Source organism: Notothenia coriiceps, unplaced genomic scaffold (assembly GCF_000735185.1).
Source record: "Notothenia coriiceps isolate Sejong01 unplaced genomic scaffold, NC01 NC01_scaffold00031852, whole genome shotgun sequence".
NCBI classification, from domain to species: Eukaryota; Metazoa; Chordata; class Actinopteri; order Perciformes; family Nototheniidae; genus Notothenia; species Notothenia coriiceps.
The window spans coordinates 510,448-530,181 of NW_011364553.1; the positions used below are offsets into that span (position 1 = coordinate 510,448).

The 19,734-nt window shown below is 43.9% G+C and overlaps 1 protein-coding gene across 3 annotated transcripts; it reads left to right on the forward strand.

Moving 5' to 3' along the window:
* Positions 1-110: 110 nt before the first annotated feature.
* Positions 111-19,563, forward strand: rtn1a (reticulon 1a). Of its 3 annotated transcripts, XM_010788393.1 has the most exons (9): positions 111-581; positions 7,667-8,368; positions 8,929-9,585; positions 16,974-17,181; positions 17,276-17,414; positions 17,547-17,616; positions 17,915-17,961; positions 18,054-18,112; positions 18,719-19,563. In XM_010788393.1, exons 1-9 carry the CDS (start codon positions 356-358, stop codon positions 18,759-18,761), a joined length of 2,151 nt encoding a protein of 716 aa, XP_010786695.1. In that variant the 5' UTR covers positions 111-355; the 3' UTR covers positions 18,762-19,563. The 3 variants fall into 3 exon arrangements, with proteins under 3 accessions (XP_010786695.1, XP_010786696.1, XP_010786697.1); XM_010788394.1 differs by lacking the exons at positions 111-581; positions 7,667-8,368; positions 8,929-9,585 and adding an exon at positions 11,785-12,124; XM_010788395.1 differs by lacking the exons at positions 111-581; positions 7,667-8,368; positions 8,929-9,585 and adding an exon at positions 15,219-15,293.
* Positions 19,564-19,734: the final 171 nt, after the last annotated feature.

Genomic DNA, 19,734 nt, shown 5'->3' on the forward strand with positions numbered 1-19,734 from the left:
GCCCTTTTTCATATTTGACTCTGTCCCAATTAAAGTGCCAACCCTGAAGCCTAGCGGACACCATGACGTCACCGTTGGATCAGTGAACTAAAACAATCACCCTCGCTCCTCTCCTCTTTGCTCCCCGACCGACCGCACCGTCTCCTCTGTGGCGTCTACAAACAGTTTAAGCAGGCTCTCTCAGTTGACAGACCCCAGCCAGCTAAGAGCTGCATTTTTAACTGTGTCTCCGTCAGCCATTCTAGCGCAAAGGGACACCGCCGCTCATTTACAGGAACAGCCGGTAGAGACGGAGAAGAAGAAGAAGCAGCTTTGTAGCTAGTATATATTTTGTCCAATAACAGGAAGAAAAAGCATGTCTGCTCAGCCCGGTGAGGAGCTAGGCTCAGATGGGAGGTGGTTTGGAGATGACTATGAGAGGAATGGCCTCTTTGGGAACACACCGACCCGGTTCGACGACCTACGTGACGAATTCAAGCCGAGAGGCGGCGAGGTGGCGGGCGACCTGGATCAACAATTTCATCCTTTCCACCAGGACGACGGGAAAAGGCCTCCCGTTGCTATGGAAACTGCCTCTACAGGTAAAGCAAACTGTTATTGTCGTTAAGTATCAATACTAAGTGACTAATAGTAGCCTATTTCAGCCCCGTTATGTTTAATTTCGCAAGCTTTTAGCTAACAAAACCCCGGTATATAGGGTGTAAATAGACATGCAGCCGAGTCCATTTGTCACAGACCGAGCGTTACGACAGAAGGCCTGTCTATCGGACGAGTTAAAACTTCTGGGCTTGAAAACACAAAAGATACAAGCGACATAGATAGGGTGATTGTTGTGAAGCAGTTTTCACGGCAGTGATGGTGAAGGGAATGATATAGGACGTCTTCAAAACTATTCAGATAGCCATGAGACCTAATGAATTGTTCCTGTTGTTTTCCTCAATAGTACACACAGTTCTCTGGTTGGTGAGAGTCTGTAGGGAGGATTCAGATGGGATGCAACATGCATTAACAAATAGCCTGTTGAACTTTAAGGCCTATGGATGTTCACTGTGTACCAGCTCCCACATGTAGGCCTGTATAATAATAGACTTGCATTCTTGATAGTGTTGGGGTAGAGGGATGATACATATAAAAAGCATCCTAGCTGTATTAACAAGTTACCTGCATGTTGACAGGATTCATACATTCCTGTTTTGTTATTGTTGATGGTATACCTATATTATTGGATGCTGAAGGTAGTGTATTTTGTGGAAACATCATGCAGACCTAAGTCCGTCACTCTCCTCACAGCTTGGCTAATGTTGCTATTTTTAATCCTGAAGGAACAGGACTCAATATTAGCTTGGCTCGCAAAACTAGAGCCCTGTACTTTCATTCACGAATTCACTGAAAAATTCATGAGATGATGTTTAAAAAAAAGAAAAGCTGCCTAGTTTTCTCTTTTTGCTGCTCAGACGTTCTCATTTATCTGGCTAGTGCTGGTCCGCAAAAGAAAAAAATACATGTTTGTTTTTTTATAAATCCGTTAAGTACAAGAGCATTTTTGAATGCATGATTTAGACTTTAATCCTTTGAAGCACAGTATTTAGCGTGAAAGTATAATCTAAATATCTAGATTGAAAGGTGTTGAAAAAAGGAATTGCAAACATAACTTTGAAAAGCTAAATGCTATTCACTTCAAGCACAATGTGTTAAATACAGTATGTGAGCAAATGAACTGCTTAGTCAATGCTTTGCCATGCTTTCTAGAAAAGAAAACAATGCACATGCTCTACTTTTACAACAGTGTGCCAGACAAGGTCCAGCTTGTGTAGGTACAAACACAGAATATGTTTTGATTTCCACAAATGGAAAGAAAAGCTGTCTTGTATTAGTCGGACTCCAGCTGAACTGTCTCCATACCAGTGAAATAATTTCCTGTGTCACTTGAGTTCTTGGTGAGAACAGTGCAGATCTCATCACATCTAGCAGGGCAGACAGTTCCTCTACCAGACATGTGAGAGTCTATTCTGATCTTTGTCAAAGACACTCACTCCCTCTATAATAAACTTTCCTTCTCTGCTGCGCTTCTATCTAGATAATCGCATAATACTATTTTAAGTTTAAGAAACGTAAATAAATATATCTATTTTCACTGAAGGCAGTAAAAAGTGCTAACTGTGAAATAGTATCCCTTCAAGATGTCTAGAATTGCATCTCTACGTAATTGACCCATGCCTGTCCTGAATCATGTTCACGACAGTAATCTACCCGCTGGACGCGGATCATGCTGATTTCAGCTGTATTCAATTACCACAGGACAGAGACTTAGCCTTGGACAACACAGTGCAATGGACTCACAGTTTCCAATCCTGTGAAGGTTTTAAGAGGCATTCGAAATACATCTGTGGCAGATATTGCTGCATCATGATGAGGTCTTAGTGTATTGTTAAAATCCCTTATTCTGATTGCCTCCCCTGCTGTCTGGCATAGAAGAAAACAACTAAATGGATATTATAAAAACAGTGAAACCTCATTTTAAAATTCCTTTTACTTTCTCCAACAAGGTTTTCCTCCTTAAAGTCCATTATCACTGTCACTTGCTGACAGGGCAACAGTCATAATAAACCTACTCCCGTAATCCAGTGCCTGAAAGGTGTCCTGGACTTTTCAGCGTATCATCATCGACAAGGATGAGACAGCATATGTCTGGCTGAGCCTTTTCCATATCTGTCAGATAGAGAAAGCACTTAGTGGACTCCGCTGGACTGCATAAGCCAGCGCTGTGTATTTCGGCCTTTAGCTTCTTTTCCCAGGGGGCCAAGCAGTGCTAGGTCTTTTCAGACTAGATGATAAAGATGCAAGATAATACAGAGATGGAGGAGGAGGGGGGGGGGGGCAGCCTAATGGCAAGAGAGAGAGAGAGAGACGAGGCAATGATAAATGGATGGAGTCTAAGGGAAAAAAACAGCAAATGCGAAGAACCGTCTTTAATAAATCTTTGATCACGTATGATCTGCCTCTGACAAACGCTCTGTGATGTCAGCTCCCAGGTGTGAGTCAGTGTCTCTGCATGTAAGCTATTTAAATGTGTTGTCCAGCACCTTACATAATTAAATAAGGCTTAAAGGTTGTACAGCGTGTCTGCTTTCCAGAGTGATTTAGAGAGCTCATCTCTTGTGTTACCTGCCAGGTTTCCAATCTCTTTTATCTTCATCTGTCTCCAGAAGCAATTAGCTAATGCTGAGTTATAAAAGGACAGATAAAGGAATGACAGACCAGGCCCAAAACGCTCCACTGCAGGGGACAATAAAGCATTAGTGCTTTCATTATATCAATAAATCATAAATTATGATGTCTTTTGATCCCCTGTGTTTACCCTGAAAACGATTCAAAGCCGGTTTGAAATATGAGGTTATGTTTACGATCGTACTGCCCCAGTCCAGATGTCTAGCCTGTGCCCGGAGTAATCCCTGAACGGAGTATTGCAAAACTGCTCACGGGATTAGGGCCCCCCATCAGCGTCGATGCTTTTAAAAAGGGTAGTCCATTTATCTTTTTTGTGTTTTATATTGAAGCCTGTGTATCGTGCCGTGTCGTTACTCTTTAATGCCACATTCTGTCTGCATCTAGAAAGTAAAATGCCGATCCAAAGTCACACTGAATTGACAGCTTTTACCCCAAGCAGACAGCATGCGGACAGTCTGGATCCTCCCACATCCTCTCCATTCATCCTTAAAGCTCTATCCAAGCAAGGGAAATAGGATCAATACAGTGAAAGACAGGTACTGTACGTACCAACGCTTCAGTGTCTGAATGGGGGCAGATTAGCCTAATTTAAACTGCCTGCACATTTATTTATCTTCAGCAAAAGCTGCTGCAACAACATTTGTCCTGTGTGGCCTTAAAATGAATTTTTAGGAGTAGTGGATTCAGTGACGTTGCTTACAGTAATTGTAGGTCCTCATTGTCTTGGATCAATGCAGCTCAGGGCTGTTGAGTCCCTCACCACAGCTGTTCTCCTATCGACCCCTGCTAGTAGTTTTGTTGCACCTCCTCTCTTAGTATAGACTGTTTTTGTGCTCTCCATTATCTTCTTCTTTAAAGAGGGATAGTAAGTGTCTAGTATTCATAATGCATGCCTGCAGCCAAGGATATTCTAATCAATACATTACAAACATAAACGTAATAACCAAAGCTTTTAAAGCTGGAGACCATCACCCGTTCGAAGTGGTGTTTCCGGCAAACTAAGTAAGGGAATTGATATAGGAGTCTTATATTATACAACTCTTACAGAACACAATATGGACTTCAAAGTACTTTCAAACCACATATTTATAGGAACATGTCAGAATGAATTGTAACAAATGGGGCACCCCATGTATCAAGGGCGAGTCCTTACCGCAGCGGCTCGGGTTTGATTCCATTCTGTGCCTTTCGCATGTCATCCCGTCTCTCTTTCTCCCCTGCCTGACCTGTCTCTCTCCAGACTGTCACTGTCCAATAAAAGAAAAATGCCCAAAACATGTCTACAAAAAATAACAGGAGAATGAACATTTTTACTTTTGTCAAGCCTGTATTCTGTGTTAATACTGGGTGTTTTTTGTGTTTTTTTTCTCTCCTGGAAGGCTTCCTCCAAGGTGTATTCACGCCTTATTGAAACGTCAATGTACATTATCTACAAAGCCATTTCTGTTATTACCATTCCGAACACAGTACAGCACAGTTTCCAATAAACAGGGCAATGTATACCTAAAATAATAATGCTGAGCATATGAATGACCATTAAAGAAACAGACGGCTTTGAAAGAAGAGCACAGTAGGCGTGTTGATGGATTGATTTCCACAAGGTCATGGAGAGAAAGAGAACTCCTGAAAGATAACACCACAGTGGAGAGGGTCAGGGACAGAGTGGCTGAATCGTTACAGAGCAGTACATTAACAGATGTTTCAAAGTTAAGTTGAGCTAGTGATGAAATGAATGACGGACCAAAACAGTTCCTTGAGAAGTCAGCAGCTACCCACTCAATGGAAATTAGCCTTGGGGTTTTATTGTGTTATCCCGACTGTTCCTTCAATGTAAGCACTCTGGCTGTGCTGGTGCTTATTTTAATTGGGCAAACTAAATATGTTCTCTGTCCTTGCACTTGACTCCTTCTGACTCTCAAATGAGAGGATACACTGCTGTTATTGGCCAAATATAACTCTTTTTGGGATATTTGGAAAAGCAAAACATTAGTAGACATCATGTTTTTATGTGTCTAGTTTTGATGGCCATGTTATAAAGACTAAAGGATTATGGTTGAGTTGAAACAATCATGGATAAATTAAACAACAATGAGAATAAACCCTATCGAGACTACCATGCACAGCTGTTTGCGCATATTTTCTTTAACATCCCTTTCTGTTCATATTGGTTTATTCATTTTATTCCACATTGCATAACTGCAGTGGATCAGTGAGGGTCTTCAAGGGAGTAAACCCTGCCGCACACTGAGCCCCACATGCAGCTCAGTAAACCTTTCATTTCAAAGTGCTAATGTATTCATTTTGTAACCCTGGCTCTTTTGATATTGTCTTTGCTCGCATGTTTCTGTCTGTAGCCTGATAATTAGGAGCCTATGCCTTGGCGTAGAACAGATTGTCAGGCTGCATTAGTTTCGGGGCTGCACAGAGGACAACAAAAGGACTGCCCCTTCGCAGCACATCCACCAGGACTTATTTATTCAACTGCACCATCCTTTCAGTGACATGATTATGTTTTGTGGCTACAGTGTGAGTTGAGAATTCCTCTGTTGTCATGTCCAATCCCATCTGAGTGCAGCAGACCATTTTTTTCAGCCTTCTGGGTATTTTCTTAGAGTCTGGGTGCCATAGGCTATATCAGCAGATTCAAAACGCCCTTAATCTCTGCACACCAACTTCAGCAAGTAGCTGCCCAGAACGGCTGCCCTCGAGCCCCGGCCTCTTTATGTTACAGATGCCTTACGCAACCGCTGCTGACTTTATCTGTTGGTATGTTGAATAGGTTGATATAAAGGGAGGGGGTGTGTGGTCTTGCTGGCTATTCACAGCTGTTTGTAGTGGCCTGAGTGCTTCCCACAACAGTTGGTATTTTTACTTTGAATAAGTGACAGTGAATGTAAGATTATGATGGTGTTGCCAGGGTGATGGCTGATGGGACCTATACGATGATAGTACACTAAGAGGATTAACATTGCTTCCAACAGCAGTACATCAAGGGCGTTCGTGTCCCTGAACTGAACTTGGCCCCACAGATGTGTCCGTCCATACTGCAAACAGCTGGGATGTTAACCTACAAGACATTTAAGTCTATAAGATACAAAATAATCTGAAGCTCAAGAGCCTGCTTTGCTTTTCCTACATGTCACGTCAGCCCTCCCCCTTAGTCCCAGCATGGGTGTGTAGTGTTTACGCCGTTGTACTGCGGTATGATGTATTGTTAATGACTGTGGCAGCAGCAGAAGGAAGGACAGCAGAAGGAAAGGGTGGTGGGGCTTTTTAGAGGAAGTGAAGGAAGGGAAGGGACGTCCTGACCTGTTGGGTCTTCTGTCAGTCAGTCCGCATCCTCCAGAGCTAACCCTGAGGCGGATTTTTTGTAATCGTCCCCCCCCATCCAGCCCAGCAGCTGGACTCAGCCTATAAATAGCACCACCGCTGCCCTGAGAAAGAAGGACTAGAGAGCAGGAGGAGGAGCTCCGTACGTGTTAGTATAAACTCTGACTTGTACACAGCACAACAAAAACATAAGCATCAGATGGGTGGTGCTGTACTTCATAGTTTGTGTTTATTATTGTGTACTTATGTATAAACATGAGACAGTGTGTATTTGTTAGTGGAGTTGAATGACTTAAAGACATGAAGCCAAACATCTGAATACTTGACCTCGACTTATTTAGAGCAACATTCCTATCAAGTCCGCCTCTTCCTGTTTTGCAAGTCATATGTAATCTGAGCATCCTTTACGCCTCCCTGCAGAACTGTAACAAATTATTCAGTGAGAGGTTGAGCGATATGTTACAGCAGAGCACATAGCCTACAAATTCAGAGCTAACAACTGCAGGTTTTGAATCCTTACTTCAGATTTAAACACAATTAGCACTATTGTTGCGTCACAGTAATTGTATTTATTAGAGTGTTGCATACTGTATTCAGCGAGATGTGTTTTAGAATATCGATTTTATACATTCATCATGGAAGAGGTTTGTCCACATAGAGTAGCCTAGCTTAAGCCATTCACACTTTAAAGAGGCTAGCCTGCACATGCAGTAGTTTGTTAATATAGTATGTGTCTGTTTGTCTTTGTTACACTCATTTGTCTGGGGAGATGCAGGGTAAGGGAGTACAGAGCAGAGATGAGACTACAGAAAACTCTTTGCCTGCAGGACTTAGAACAGACTCTGGTTGTGGCACTGTGTTTTTTTGGGGTCTGAACAATCCCCCTTTGTCCCACACTGGGTACAAGAACCCTCTGTTACTGCTGCCTCACTGAACTTCACAGCCGAGCACCCCCCTCCCCACAGCCCCTCTCCCTGGCAGCAGTGTATGTGAAGCATAGACTTCTTCAACTGGATGATTTTTATTTCATCGTGTAACTGTTGTTCTTCCTTATCAGTTCCCTGTGTGTAACCTCACTGATTTGATATGTTCCTGTTGTTCTCTGTAGATGACCCCATGACTGGCCTGTTCAGGAAGCCTATGAATGATGACGGTGATGTCTACACTTCCCTGACGTCAAATCAGAGTCGAGAAGCCTCCTACCTGTCTGATGACCTAAAGCCCACCAAGCCCTCCCCCGGCTCCTCTGACCTGGACCCCTTCTCCAGCGACAACTACAGCTTCAGCTCCAACACCAAGATGACCTCCAGCCTGGCTGATGACATGCCAAAGTCTATGTTCGGCTCTGATAAGACGGAGTCCTACAACTACATGGACATCACCCACGGAGATGAACGCCGCGACCAGCAAAGCCTGGTGGACACGGGCTCATCTGGTCGCGACTCATTGGTCAGCTACATGGATAAAAACCTTGGAAGAGATGACGAGGAAGAAGAGGAGAACCTAGGGTCAGCACTGGGCTCCCAGTCTTTCCCCTACGTCGAGGAGCCATCTGATGAGGAGCTGTCAGACTACCGCTCCTACCGAAACCTTGGTGGCACCCCGCAGACGGCCAGCCCGGTGAAGATCACGCTGACCGAGTCCCAGCCCCCAACCGCCACAGCAGAGCCGCAGCAGAAAGCCCCCCCCCCGGTCAGCGCGTCTGAGCGTGAAAACGTCCTCAGTGTGGGCTTACAGGGGGTTCCCACTGTGACGCTCTCTGAGCCCGAGGATGACAGCCCTGCTTCCACTCCCAACGCCTCACCAACACGTAGGCACAGCATACACACAAACACCTGTCACATAGAAGTTGGTGAGGTAGATAAAGTACCCCATAATTGTTTATGTAATTTAAGTTTGCAGTATCAGCTCAAATTAGGAAGCTGTTTATGGATAGAGTAATCCGATTAAAATGCATGTGTTTGTCTAATTAAGAGAATTAAAAACCTTATAAATCAAGAAACTATTTCATTTAGATTAAATTGATGCCATTTTTAAGATGAATAGAATCAGTTCTACTTTACAACTTTTCTGAAATGGCGTAAGTAGCCAAATAGTAGCAAAAGTAGCGTCATACATCCGGCAAACTGACTAAGTATTGGCTGTTATACAACAACTATTTCAAGTTATTATTATTGGTCATCATAAGCTAACTTTGTGAGGTTGGAACAGGAACACTGAATTGAGAAAGTAAACATTTGATTTGTGATAGGAAGATTGTGTTATTTCTTCTTAAAAGTTACATAGAATAGCTTGAAGTTTTATGCGTATGTCTGAATGTGTAATGTGACTGAAGATCTGAAAGTCCCTTCTGCATTTCCTTTTGAACAGAGAAAGATTTTCCTTCCCATGACATGACTGCTTCCAAAAACAGCCCCAGCACTAAAGCTGGCAGCAGAGAGCACGATGGCAGCAGCGCAGAGTCTGGAGACTCAGAGATAGAGCTGGTGTCTGAGGAGCCTCCAAAGGCCGCAAGCAACCCATTTTCCCAGCCGCCTAAAAGCAAGAGCCCTGTCAGCCAGCCTAACAACCCCTTCGACAATCCCCCGGTCGCTAAGGGTGCTTTCGGCCAAGCAGGCAACCACGCTCCACCCACTAGCTACAGCATTCTGAGGGAGGAGAGAGAGGCAGAGCTCGACAGTGATCTGTTCATTGAGTCTGCGTCTGAAGAGAGCCCGAAGAGAGAGCAGGGCTTCAGTGGCCCCAAACAGGGAGCCAGCCCCCCCTCCCCCCTGGTGCCTCGTGCCGCCCCTCCCCGCAGTCCGGCTGAGGCTGTAGCTGCCGAGCCCCTGATCCCTGAAAAAGTGAAGACCCCAGTGAAAACAGAGGAGGATCGCCCCAGCAAGCCCAAGCCACCCACTGCTGCCGTGCCCCCAGAGGTGAGAACAGAGAAGCCCCCCCAGGACAACATGCATAGCGACCAGGGCAAAGGAGACCTGGGGAAGCCCGCCGCCTCACCTCCCCTGCAGGGCTTCAATAAACAAAAAGGTCAGTCGGAATTATCTTGATTTTCTAAAGCACTTTTTACATATTGGTAATGCTTCTAAGAAAAAGGATTTTACAAAATGTGTCTGTAATCTTTTCATTGTTGCAGTGGTTTCACCTTGGCTTAAAATCTCCAGTATTGGCTTTCCAGAAATAGTGCTGTGGAACAGGTAGCGTTGCGTATGCTGATGTGCCTTCATGCTCAAATGGAACAGCAATCGCATGGCATTTAAACCTTTCCCATTATATAAGGGGCTAAAAACAGTTTGAAAGCATATTTTCTAATCTAATTACTGACGCTGGTAGTGTTTGTTTACCTCCCGGTAGCTACCTGCATGGTGTGCATTGACCTTGTTTTGTTGACAGGGCTGAGAAGGTAAACAGCATTGCTCAGAGAGATGGGATGTTCTGGGGTTTCTGCTCCTGGGTGGGTGGGAACTAAATGTTGTACTTTCCTGAAGTCTGCTTCCACCTGGTGGTACATTTGAGAGAGAAATAAGCAGGGTGAGGATGCATTGAATCACATTTACCACAATGCATGACGACTGAAGCTCAACTGCCAACATATCTAACCCTTCAACATTATTCTGTGTTTTCATAAAAAAACTCAAAGCATGATTAATCAAATTGCATATGTTGGGAAAAAACTGCGTTCTGCATCTTGACAGGTTCCTTACATAACACGTGGTCAGACAGGCTAGTCGTAGTCAGCAGGAGTCTATGCTGTGCACATTTTCATATTTTGACTAGTACTGTCTGTTGTCTCTGCCCTTGTAGACAGAGGGTTTACATAATACTATGATGTCAAAACTGGGGTACACTCCTACTGAGGGGCTGCGGGGGCTTCTCTTGCATTTGACTTTGTTTTCGAGCTGAGAACATGTTGCTTGATTTTGGTTTCCTAAAACTAACATCTACTGGTCAAGGAGAATGTGATGATTGATTCAGTTACACATTTAAAATGTAAATGATTTAGAGCTGGTGTGATTACATCGTAAATGAAGAGGCATTCCTTGATTTGTTTACTCAGACTGTGAGAAGCTTCTGGAAACTGTAAAAAGCAGGTCATCTGTATTTTCTCCACCACTAGAGGGCGCACTGTGCCTTTGTTATGGATGCTATGTTGAAGACCATGCAATATTGTTTTTATCAGTCCGAGCTCTTCCATGCCAGTTGCCATAGCAACAGTGATGGGAGAGCGTGTTCAGTCTGGTTCAGGGAAATCTTTTTTTCTGTCGTTTATCTTGGTTGCTTTTGGCATAGAAGTCTGTCATGGCTGCAGTGAGCAGAAGGTGTGAGGTGTGGCTGCCTGCCGGGGGCTGAGGGAGGGGGTGCTAGAGGACAGGATTATTGGCTTTGATTGGATTGAAAAATGACGTAAACTATAAAGGAATCGTTCTGCTCAGTGCTGACAAAACAGTGATTGTGCAGATTTTTTTTGTTATTCTTTTTTTAAGCATCTTACACTGCCCGGTCTTTTTACAGATCAGTTTGAATTAAAAAACAGAACATCATAAATCTCCAACACACCCTGAGAATACTAAAGCATGAATATTGTGCTGTAATGCCCGGGGTCTCTCAATATGAATAATTAAAGTACAAGCACTTTGTCTCTTCAATTAACAGTGAGTCATAGTGGAAACATCTATTTCAATCTTTGGCTACAACCTTAAACAGTATCCTGTGCAAAAACAAAGAACCACAAATCTGGAAGTGTTCCATATCTTTCCTTAGCAACATGGCCGCAAGTCTGGCTATTTTCAACTGTGAAACATGACATTGGATTATTAAAACGGTTCTTTTTAAGTTGTACAGAATGCGCTAACATGCCATATTCAAAGCCTATTTCCTTAATTGCAACATTAATAAATAAGGATCTATTATGAAAAAACCTAACAAGCTATTAGGGAAGCCACAGCGGCATGCTTGAAGGTATATGACAAGCGTATGTGGGGTAACCCTCCCACTGCTTGTACCCGGCTATCACCAGTCTGTTGGATGCTGTTAGAGCTTTTATTGTGAAAGCTACTTTACCTTCCCTTTAAAGAACAAGAGCTTAGACTCCGACCATCTCCATGCACCCTCTCACCCCCTGAGGCTCTTAATCATTGCATGGATGGTTTGCTGCAGCAGCGACTGTGGTGTGGTGTTTACAATTTGAACCCCCTCCCCCAGCACGCACGCACATACGCACATACACACATACGCACTTTCCCCGCTCCTTCTTTTCTAGCCAACGCTGCTCCACAGCATCAGTCTGTGAGCTCCACGAGCCGGCTGCACCTTGGAAACCTTTCCTTCCTCCCTCCCTCCCTTCCTCCCTCTGTCATCTCAGCCTATCTCCAGCATCCTTTTTTTGCGACCATTCATGCCTTTCTGGGATGAGTGAGTGAGTCGGTGCTACTGAAGAGGGAGACAAAGAAGAACACGGAGACCATATAGAGAGAGAAAAAGAGAACAGGGACATAACTGATCACCAGCATGCAGGCCACTGCAGACGTAACGAAGAAGGAGAGCGCCTGGAGCGGCTGGAAGGGCCAGGGTACTGATGTGTTTACTGTGATTTACCCATGAGTCCGTCTGTGTTTGTGAGAGATCTCCGCATGTGGGTTAAATATTCATGACACTGTAGCAGTGTATTCTTGAACGTGTGTGTGTGTGTGTGTGTGTGTGTGATTTGCATGTGTACATCATGTCATCTAAATGTGTATTTGGAAATGTAACATCATGGTTATTATGCACCTCCACCAGGTCACGCCCTGATGACAAATTATTTTTATTGCTGGATGTGTGTGAGACAATAAAAAAAAGAAGCGTGGGGCGAGAGACGCTGGTGGGTGTTTTGGAAAGTAAGTGCATACCCACCAGTGTGCTTAGAACCATCTGTTTTGGGTGCATGTTAATATGGATGCCAGCGTTGTGCTGTGGACTAAGGCGTGTCATTGTCATTGCCCTCCCCGCTCTGCACCCGCGCAGGGGAGCTGTTTTTTTATGGCGTATGCTCTGTTTTTGTGTAGCCAGGCAGTCGGGGTATCAGGACGGCAGTGACAGATTGTCTCCATGGTAACCAGGGCACACCCATCCTGATTACATCAGCCCTATCTCCTCGGCTGCCATGGCACCTTGCAGAGCGGGCCGGAGGAGAGCATCCTCCGTGTGTTTCCGTAGCACGGAGGGCTCGTAGAGGGGCCTTGGCAGAAAATGGCGTCCTTTCCGCCACACAGGCTGTGGTTTATTATCTGCCATCTTTTTAGGTTTAGCTCAGCAGTACAAATGCAACACATTGGTCCGCTTATTGTCTCAACACAGGCCGCAACAGTCACTGATCGTGGATGTGCAGCTCTGTAAGAATAACCTTTCTGACAAACCTCCATTTGGCATTATTCTACTGAGTCATGCATTTTCCATTTGATTTGTCCGAGACTGGGTAACATGATTCTATCTGATGGGATCATGTACATACAGACGCATCAAATCAAGCTGAGTCAGTAGGCACAGCAAAGGATAAGAATTGATTTATTTGCTGCAGTAGAATGTTAGCTTGAAGCTGAAGGCATTTTTATGTTTAGTCATTCTCATTGCACATGCACAGTACTGACTCACTGCCAACAAGCTAGCAGCTTCTCTCCTCAGGCTGAACTTATGCTACACAATCCACCACAAAAAAGTGGTTCTGTATTATCTAAGTAACACAATGGGATTTTCTGGACCATGATATTATCATTATTTTCTTACAAATATTTCTTAAACAATGATGCAGACAACTTTAAAATGTAGAAACATTAAACAGGACTCAAGATGACACAGCAGTCCGGTTTCTGATGCCAAACCCGGACTGTGTGTGTCTCCTAATCAAGTGGCTACCTTTATCAAATACATATATATTCTTTAATATATGGAATAATGGTCACAAAGCGACACAGATTACAAGATAAAGAATATATGTTTTACTTTATAAAAAAAATAAAGCAGCTACAGAACCAGTTTAACCATATTGTATGTTTTCGTTTCGTTAATATTCCGGCCGTTCAAAAACAAAGTTTGATTGTTATCTGGCATAGTGCAGGACTTACTCACTGTTTGTGTTGTTTAATGTATTCAAATACGTTTCATGATATAGAGAGGTCTGAAAGAAGAATCAAACCTTGAAATCCACTCAGGGTAATGCTTGACATTTTTCAGAGTTTCTGTTAACTGTCCCCATTGGTTGATTTCTGTTGGACAAGCTCTCTTTGCTGAGTTATCTCTGTCTACATTAGCTCTGGCAGATGTCTATGCATCAAATCAGAAATTCCTACAATAACGAAGTCCTACTAACAAAACAGACGGAAACATAATCGTCACGAGGCCTCCGAATCTAAACGTATCGTCCCTGAGTTACAGTTCCAAGTCTGAGACCTGAATCTCGTCTGTAGACAGCAGAAGGCTTTTTACGTGTTTCACTCTGACGGCTGCTTTGAGGCCACGAGGATGTCTTCTTCAGTAATCTAATGAGGTCAGGCTAAACTAGTTTCACTACAGAAAAGAGGGAGGGGGAATCATATTATTGTCACTGCTGGTTATCATTTGCTCTGGTTTTTACTCGGTGTAGGCCAATGTGTTTAATACCAGAGGCAAGAGTCAAATAGAGAAACAGAGCTTCTCTTTTGTACTTCCTCTGTACTCAAGTTCAACATCCTAAGATTTAACTGTCAACCATGCAGTTCAGTTGTTGCTACTGTCAAAACTAAATGTTCTATATTTGGAGCGTGCGTTAATATAAAGATCATCAATTTTCACGCCAACTGTCATCTAATGTGAACCAGCTGCACTCATTAAAAGGCATTTTTATTCTCATCTTTTACTCTACTGAAATCTGTAAAGCTCCGAGTCTGTAATGTGACTCAACCCTTTATAGACACAGTCTTTCTTATTTTCTTGAGACAGACTTGACAACTAACTGGCTTTGTGTTGAACCTGCCATTGTCCTTTTGTGCTGCACAATAAAGGGAGAGGCTGTGTTCCTGTGTCGGCCTGTAGACACATTATGTGCTGCTGATTCTCCAGACTTGGAGCAAATGAATTTTGCCTTGTTCCCGAAGGGAGGCTCTTTCCCTCCCTCCCTCCCTCCCTCCCTCCCTGTCCCCTCCACTTGCAGCCCCTCCCTTCCTGCCTCTCATCATCTCTCAGCGAGCGGTGGAGAGAAAATGGAGCATGGTAACTATGGTAACTGCATCAGGCAGGTGCTCAGCAGTTCCTCGCCACTGAAGCATTTTAATGGAGGAGTAAAATAATGATTACAGTCTGTGCGGGTGATTAGCACACAATGTGACTGTAATTGCCTCATCTTTAGCTACTGAAGGTCTAAACTGCTAATTAAAAAGGACTTTTTTCATTTTGATTCACTGTCTTTTATTTTAGTCGCTGGCTGGCATTCTCTGTCAGCGGGGCTGCGCTTTAAAGCCTGAGCATAAAAGAGCTCAGAGAGAGAGAGAGAGAGTTTGCATGTGTGTGTTAGTGTATGTGTGCAGGATTGCAATGTGATTCTTTGGCAACCGCACCCCATAGACGCCACCCCCCCTCCTCAGTCCCCCTGCGCAGGCCGATGCTGATTTGCTGGTGTGGCTGTGGCCCCTCCTCCCCTGTGCAGGGGGGACTCCCCTTCCACTGCTCTCCTTTTGTCTGTGGATAAAGCAGCTGCCTCTTTCCCTGTTCAGCCATGGGAGCCGCAGGTCAGTACATGCTTCTACTGCAATAGATAAAGCTTTCTCAGTCTGCAGCACATCACCAGGCACCAACACCTGTCTCTGTAGCAGAGCTGTGTGTGTGTGTGTGTGTGTGTGTGTGTGTGTGTGTGTGTGTGTGTGTGTGTGTGTGTGTGTGTGTGTGTGTTTGAGATTATCACATGGACATTTTGTCAGTGATGGCAGAAACAATGGCATCTGTGGGGAGTGGTGAATGTACAGCATAAGGATTTTTTGCCTCACCATTTCTGAATGAGTCTTTGATTTGATGTGGGGGGGCGGAGCAAGGGGTTGATAGGTACTGTAAGTCACTATTGTTTTCTTAAGACAACACAGATCATACGTGTTATTTCACAGTACAGGGAGGATAGTTTGTGGGCGGCAGAGATTTTCTTAGTCACAAAGTCTGCCCTTCTGACACCCGGCTTTTAGACTTTTTGGCATCCATAGATGCCTTTTAGTGGAGAGTAAAGATGGCGGTCATCACTATGCTGCTCACAGCTCCACGGCTAAAATTAGACAGGCAGGCGGACAGCTTAGAGAGGCAGAGTAAAACCCCAAGAGACCTCAGCTGTGAATCTCTATTCTTCACGAGCACACAAGTTTACATTAACATACTGCCTCTCCTCGCCTCCTTACACTACACAAAGGATTTCCAGGTGTTGGTAAAAACACATGAATGGTTAACTGATAGTGCTGTCATACACACAGAGGTAAAACCAGCAGCCGACAGTTCTCATGGAAACGGGCCCATGTTTCCAGCCGACACAGACGAATGCCAGAGGAGCACCGTGTCGGCTGTAATGGTACACTGGGCTAATCCTCAGTTATCACTTCACTCTCTCATCTCTGTCAGAGGCTTTGAATTACAGGCCCCGCCACCCAGAGAAAAAAGAAGATGTTAGAATATAAAGGAAAATGGTGCAGTAAGATGCACGAGCGCCTGCGGCAGGCATGTTGTGTAGCTTAACTCTTTGTTCCTGAACAAGTGACACGGGATCATTTCACTGCATTACTGAGACACTGCATTGAAGCTTTGTCATCCTTCCTCACTGACCACAGAGCTGCAGGTCACATTGAACCGTTATCTGTAAACTGCTGATAGTGCTTCTATGTCTGAGACTGCCTTCACAGCGCTATAGGTCAATCATTAATTCTGCAGTAAGTAACCCTGGTGTAATACAGTTTCTTCTTCCTGGTTGCATAGATGTTTGTATATGTTTGAGACCAGACCAGATGCCACCGACCATAAGTACACGTCAGACGTAAATAAGAGGTCTTTCTTTTCCGGAGTGTTGTAGCGGAGAGAGGCACCACTTGCTCGACAAGGGAGAGTCAGCTATTATCTTCTTCAGAGGTCGCTCTATATATAGGAGTAAAGTAACTGAACCGACAAATTGTCACTTATCGCCACGTTCACAGCTCGATATAACCGAATGAAAAGCTAGGTTAGGAAGCTGGGTTAAATCAGGATCACGTGACAGCTGAGGATCTCTGAGGACATCAAGTTGTGAAGAGCTTCCAGATATTTGACCCAAATGTGTGGTGTGTAGTGCGCAGAATCCACTTAGGAACAGATACTCCTGTGGATAACCGGGCCTTCTTGTGGCAGGTCAGGTAACGCCTGGTCCTAACCCTGTTTCTCCTTCTTCTGTCCTTCCCTTCCAGCGATTGACCTCCTCTACTGGAGGAATGTGAAGCAGTCGGGGGCCGTGTTCAGCAGCGTGCTCCTGCTCCTCTTCTCCCTGACCCAGTTCAGCATGGTCAGCGTCGGGGCGTACTTGGCCCTGGCAGCGCTCTCTGCCTCCATCAGCTTCAGGATCTACAAGTCTGTGCTGCAGGCTGTGCAGAAGACCGATGAGGGACATCCTTTCAAGTGAGTAGAGTAGGAGATTGTTGGATTTCACGAATAAGTCTATAGATTGTACTCACTGAAAGGTTTATATTCCCAACCCTGTATTTATTGCCAGATCCTACCTGGAGATGGAAATTGCTCTCTCCCAGGACCAGATTAGTAAATATGCTGACAAAATCCTGCTGTACTCCAACACCTGTATGAAGGAGCTCCGCAGGCTGTTCCTCGTGCAAGACCTGATCGACTCCTTGAAGGTTTGCCTCAAACTGCATCACAGTGTTACATCAGCTCTGCTACCCTTTATTAACGTGTTTCATGAAACAATCTGGTGGTTTATACGATTAGAAATGCAGCTTACAAAGAATAAATGTGGTATTTCCTTTCAGTTTGCTGTTCTGATGTGGCTGCTGACCTACGTGGGCGCTCTCTTCAACGGCCTGACACTGCTCATCCTAGGTGAGGTCATCTCGACACACAATCATTCGTCTTTGGGCCTTTTGTTACTTAGTTTAATAATCTACAGAGCTATTTTGTATTATACAATATGTGTCATTAGTGAGAAGTACAGCATGTCCTTATTACTATGCCAGATCAAATGTACTTCATTCAACGTGTTTACTGCACTGCTGAACGTGCGCGTTATCTGTTTACTTTTCCAGTTTACATTAGATAAGTGTCAGGGTGTGCGCTGGAGGCCACCTTGCCCCACTGTAGGTCAGAATACTTTAACATTTCTCTCCCCATGCCTCTACAGTTGTGGTCTCCATGTTCACCATGCCTGTGGTCTATGAGAAGCATCAGGTAAGAATTTGAGCTTTATGATAACTGAAGTCAACCCTATTTAACTAAATAATGTCCTGTATTTACACTTGTCCCTTTCCTTTTGTTTTCAGGCACAGATCGATCAGTATGTGGGATTAATACGGACCCAGGTCAACTCTGTGGTGGGAAAGTGAGTGTTTGCCATTAAGACATTTTCTTCACTTACGATATACAAACACATGTAGCTACAAGGCATAAGAAATCAATCAGAGCACCCTGTACACAAATAGTGAGCCAAGTAATCAAATGTACCACTGACTTCCCTTTGTGACTTCACTCGCCTCCCCTCATTGGCCAGCAGATAAGAGTGCAGTTGTAATCGGAAGCTGCCAGGTTTCCAATATTGCATTGATAGAAGTTATTTCATATTTTACAATTGTGCTCATGAATGAACAGTGTCCACTATGAAGTCTGTTTACGATAAATAAAAAAAGGCTACTGATGCTAAGGTTGTCATGGTGGATAAGGTGATCAGTTTAATACAAAAACGGACTGGTTTATTATTTAACCGTGTTAACCGATCAACTTAAAATGAGCTTTTAAAGGGTTAACAGATGCCAAAATGTCTGCCTGTAGTTTTTTAAAGACTGATTACTGTCAATGTTCCTATTTTAGTCAAACTTGACACCCAGTTCAATGGACTACCATAAAAAGAGAGTACAAAAACGGCAGGCAGTATAATAATAATAAACACCTTGTTTGACATGTGGTATTAAGGCTTATTTTCTTTGTGTAGGATCCAAGCGAAGATCCCCGGGGCCAAGAGGAAGGAGGAGTAGAAGTGTCTGTCTCACCATGAAGCTGACAGTCAGCTCGGAGTCAGGCAGCTCGGTCACTGTTGAAGAGCCTGGTCGTCATCTGTGGGGCATAGTGCTACGTCATCTTGGTGTTCTCTAAAAGCATCCACTGGAGAAACCGTCACCCTGTCTATAGCGGTCTTAACACTAACAGTCACACGTACATATCCTGTTTCTAGGTAGACAAGTACACAACTCGAAAACAAAAAAAGAAACTGACTTTTTTTGTGTTGCTTATTATTAAAGTGCATGAAGTCGAGCCTTGGGTAAATAATATTTGATATCTTTTGTGCAGTTTTTAAAATCACGCTACATTTTTGCTTTGCAGTGCCTCCGGCAAATTGTATGGTCTGGCACAAAAGAAGCTAAATGCCCACAGACGTGCTCTGATGCCAATGTTAAAAACTGCTTCATGTTTCTGAGTTAGCAGACAGGGCTTCTCAGTATATGTCCATATATATAAATAGCAAAAATGATTTCCTTTGGTGTTTTCCAAGCACAACATAATTTAACAATATGCGTCTTAGATGTGGTAATCGTAGGTTTTTTGCTTTTGTATAACCATAGGAACAACACACACTCATGTTTAAGGTACTGTTGTACAACTACTATGAAGACAAGGAGTATCTGGTGATATTTAGCTTGTTTGAATAACTGTCCAACTTTGTACTATGTTCGACTATACTCTGTAGTTCTTTAGACCCTGGACTCTTTAACTATTTGCACTTACACTATGTATTTAATTACAAGAATAAGAAAAATAAATGTACCTTGATGTAAAACATCTCCTGGCCACTTTACTGATGAGTTCACATTCATTGGAGACCTTCAAGGGGGTGAAGATGAGTTGTGTGTGAAACCATGGCTAAGTTGGATGTGATAACACTTTGGATGGATAGGAGACCTGGAATGAGTTAAAAATACCAGCCAATGAAATCTGGCGCAGACACTAGTT

Bases quoted from the DNA above. Each gene is read 5' to 3' on its own strand.
- rtn1a (XM_010788393.1), top strand. From the start codon at position 356: ATGTCTGCTCAGCCCGGTGAGGAGCTAGGCTCAGATGGGAGGTGGTTT. The intron at 17,415-17,546 runs GTTTGCCTCAAA...ATTTCCTTTCAG, and splicing joins ACCTGATCGACTCCTTGAAG to TTTGCTGTTCTGATGTGGCT. The intron at 17,617-17,914 runs GTGAGGTCATCT...ATGCCTCTACAG, and splicing joins CCTGACACTGCTCATCCTAG to TTGTGGTCTCCATGTTCACC.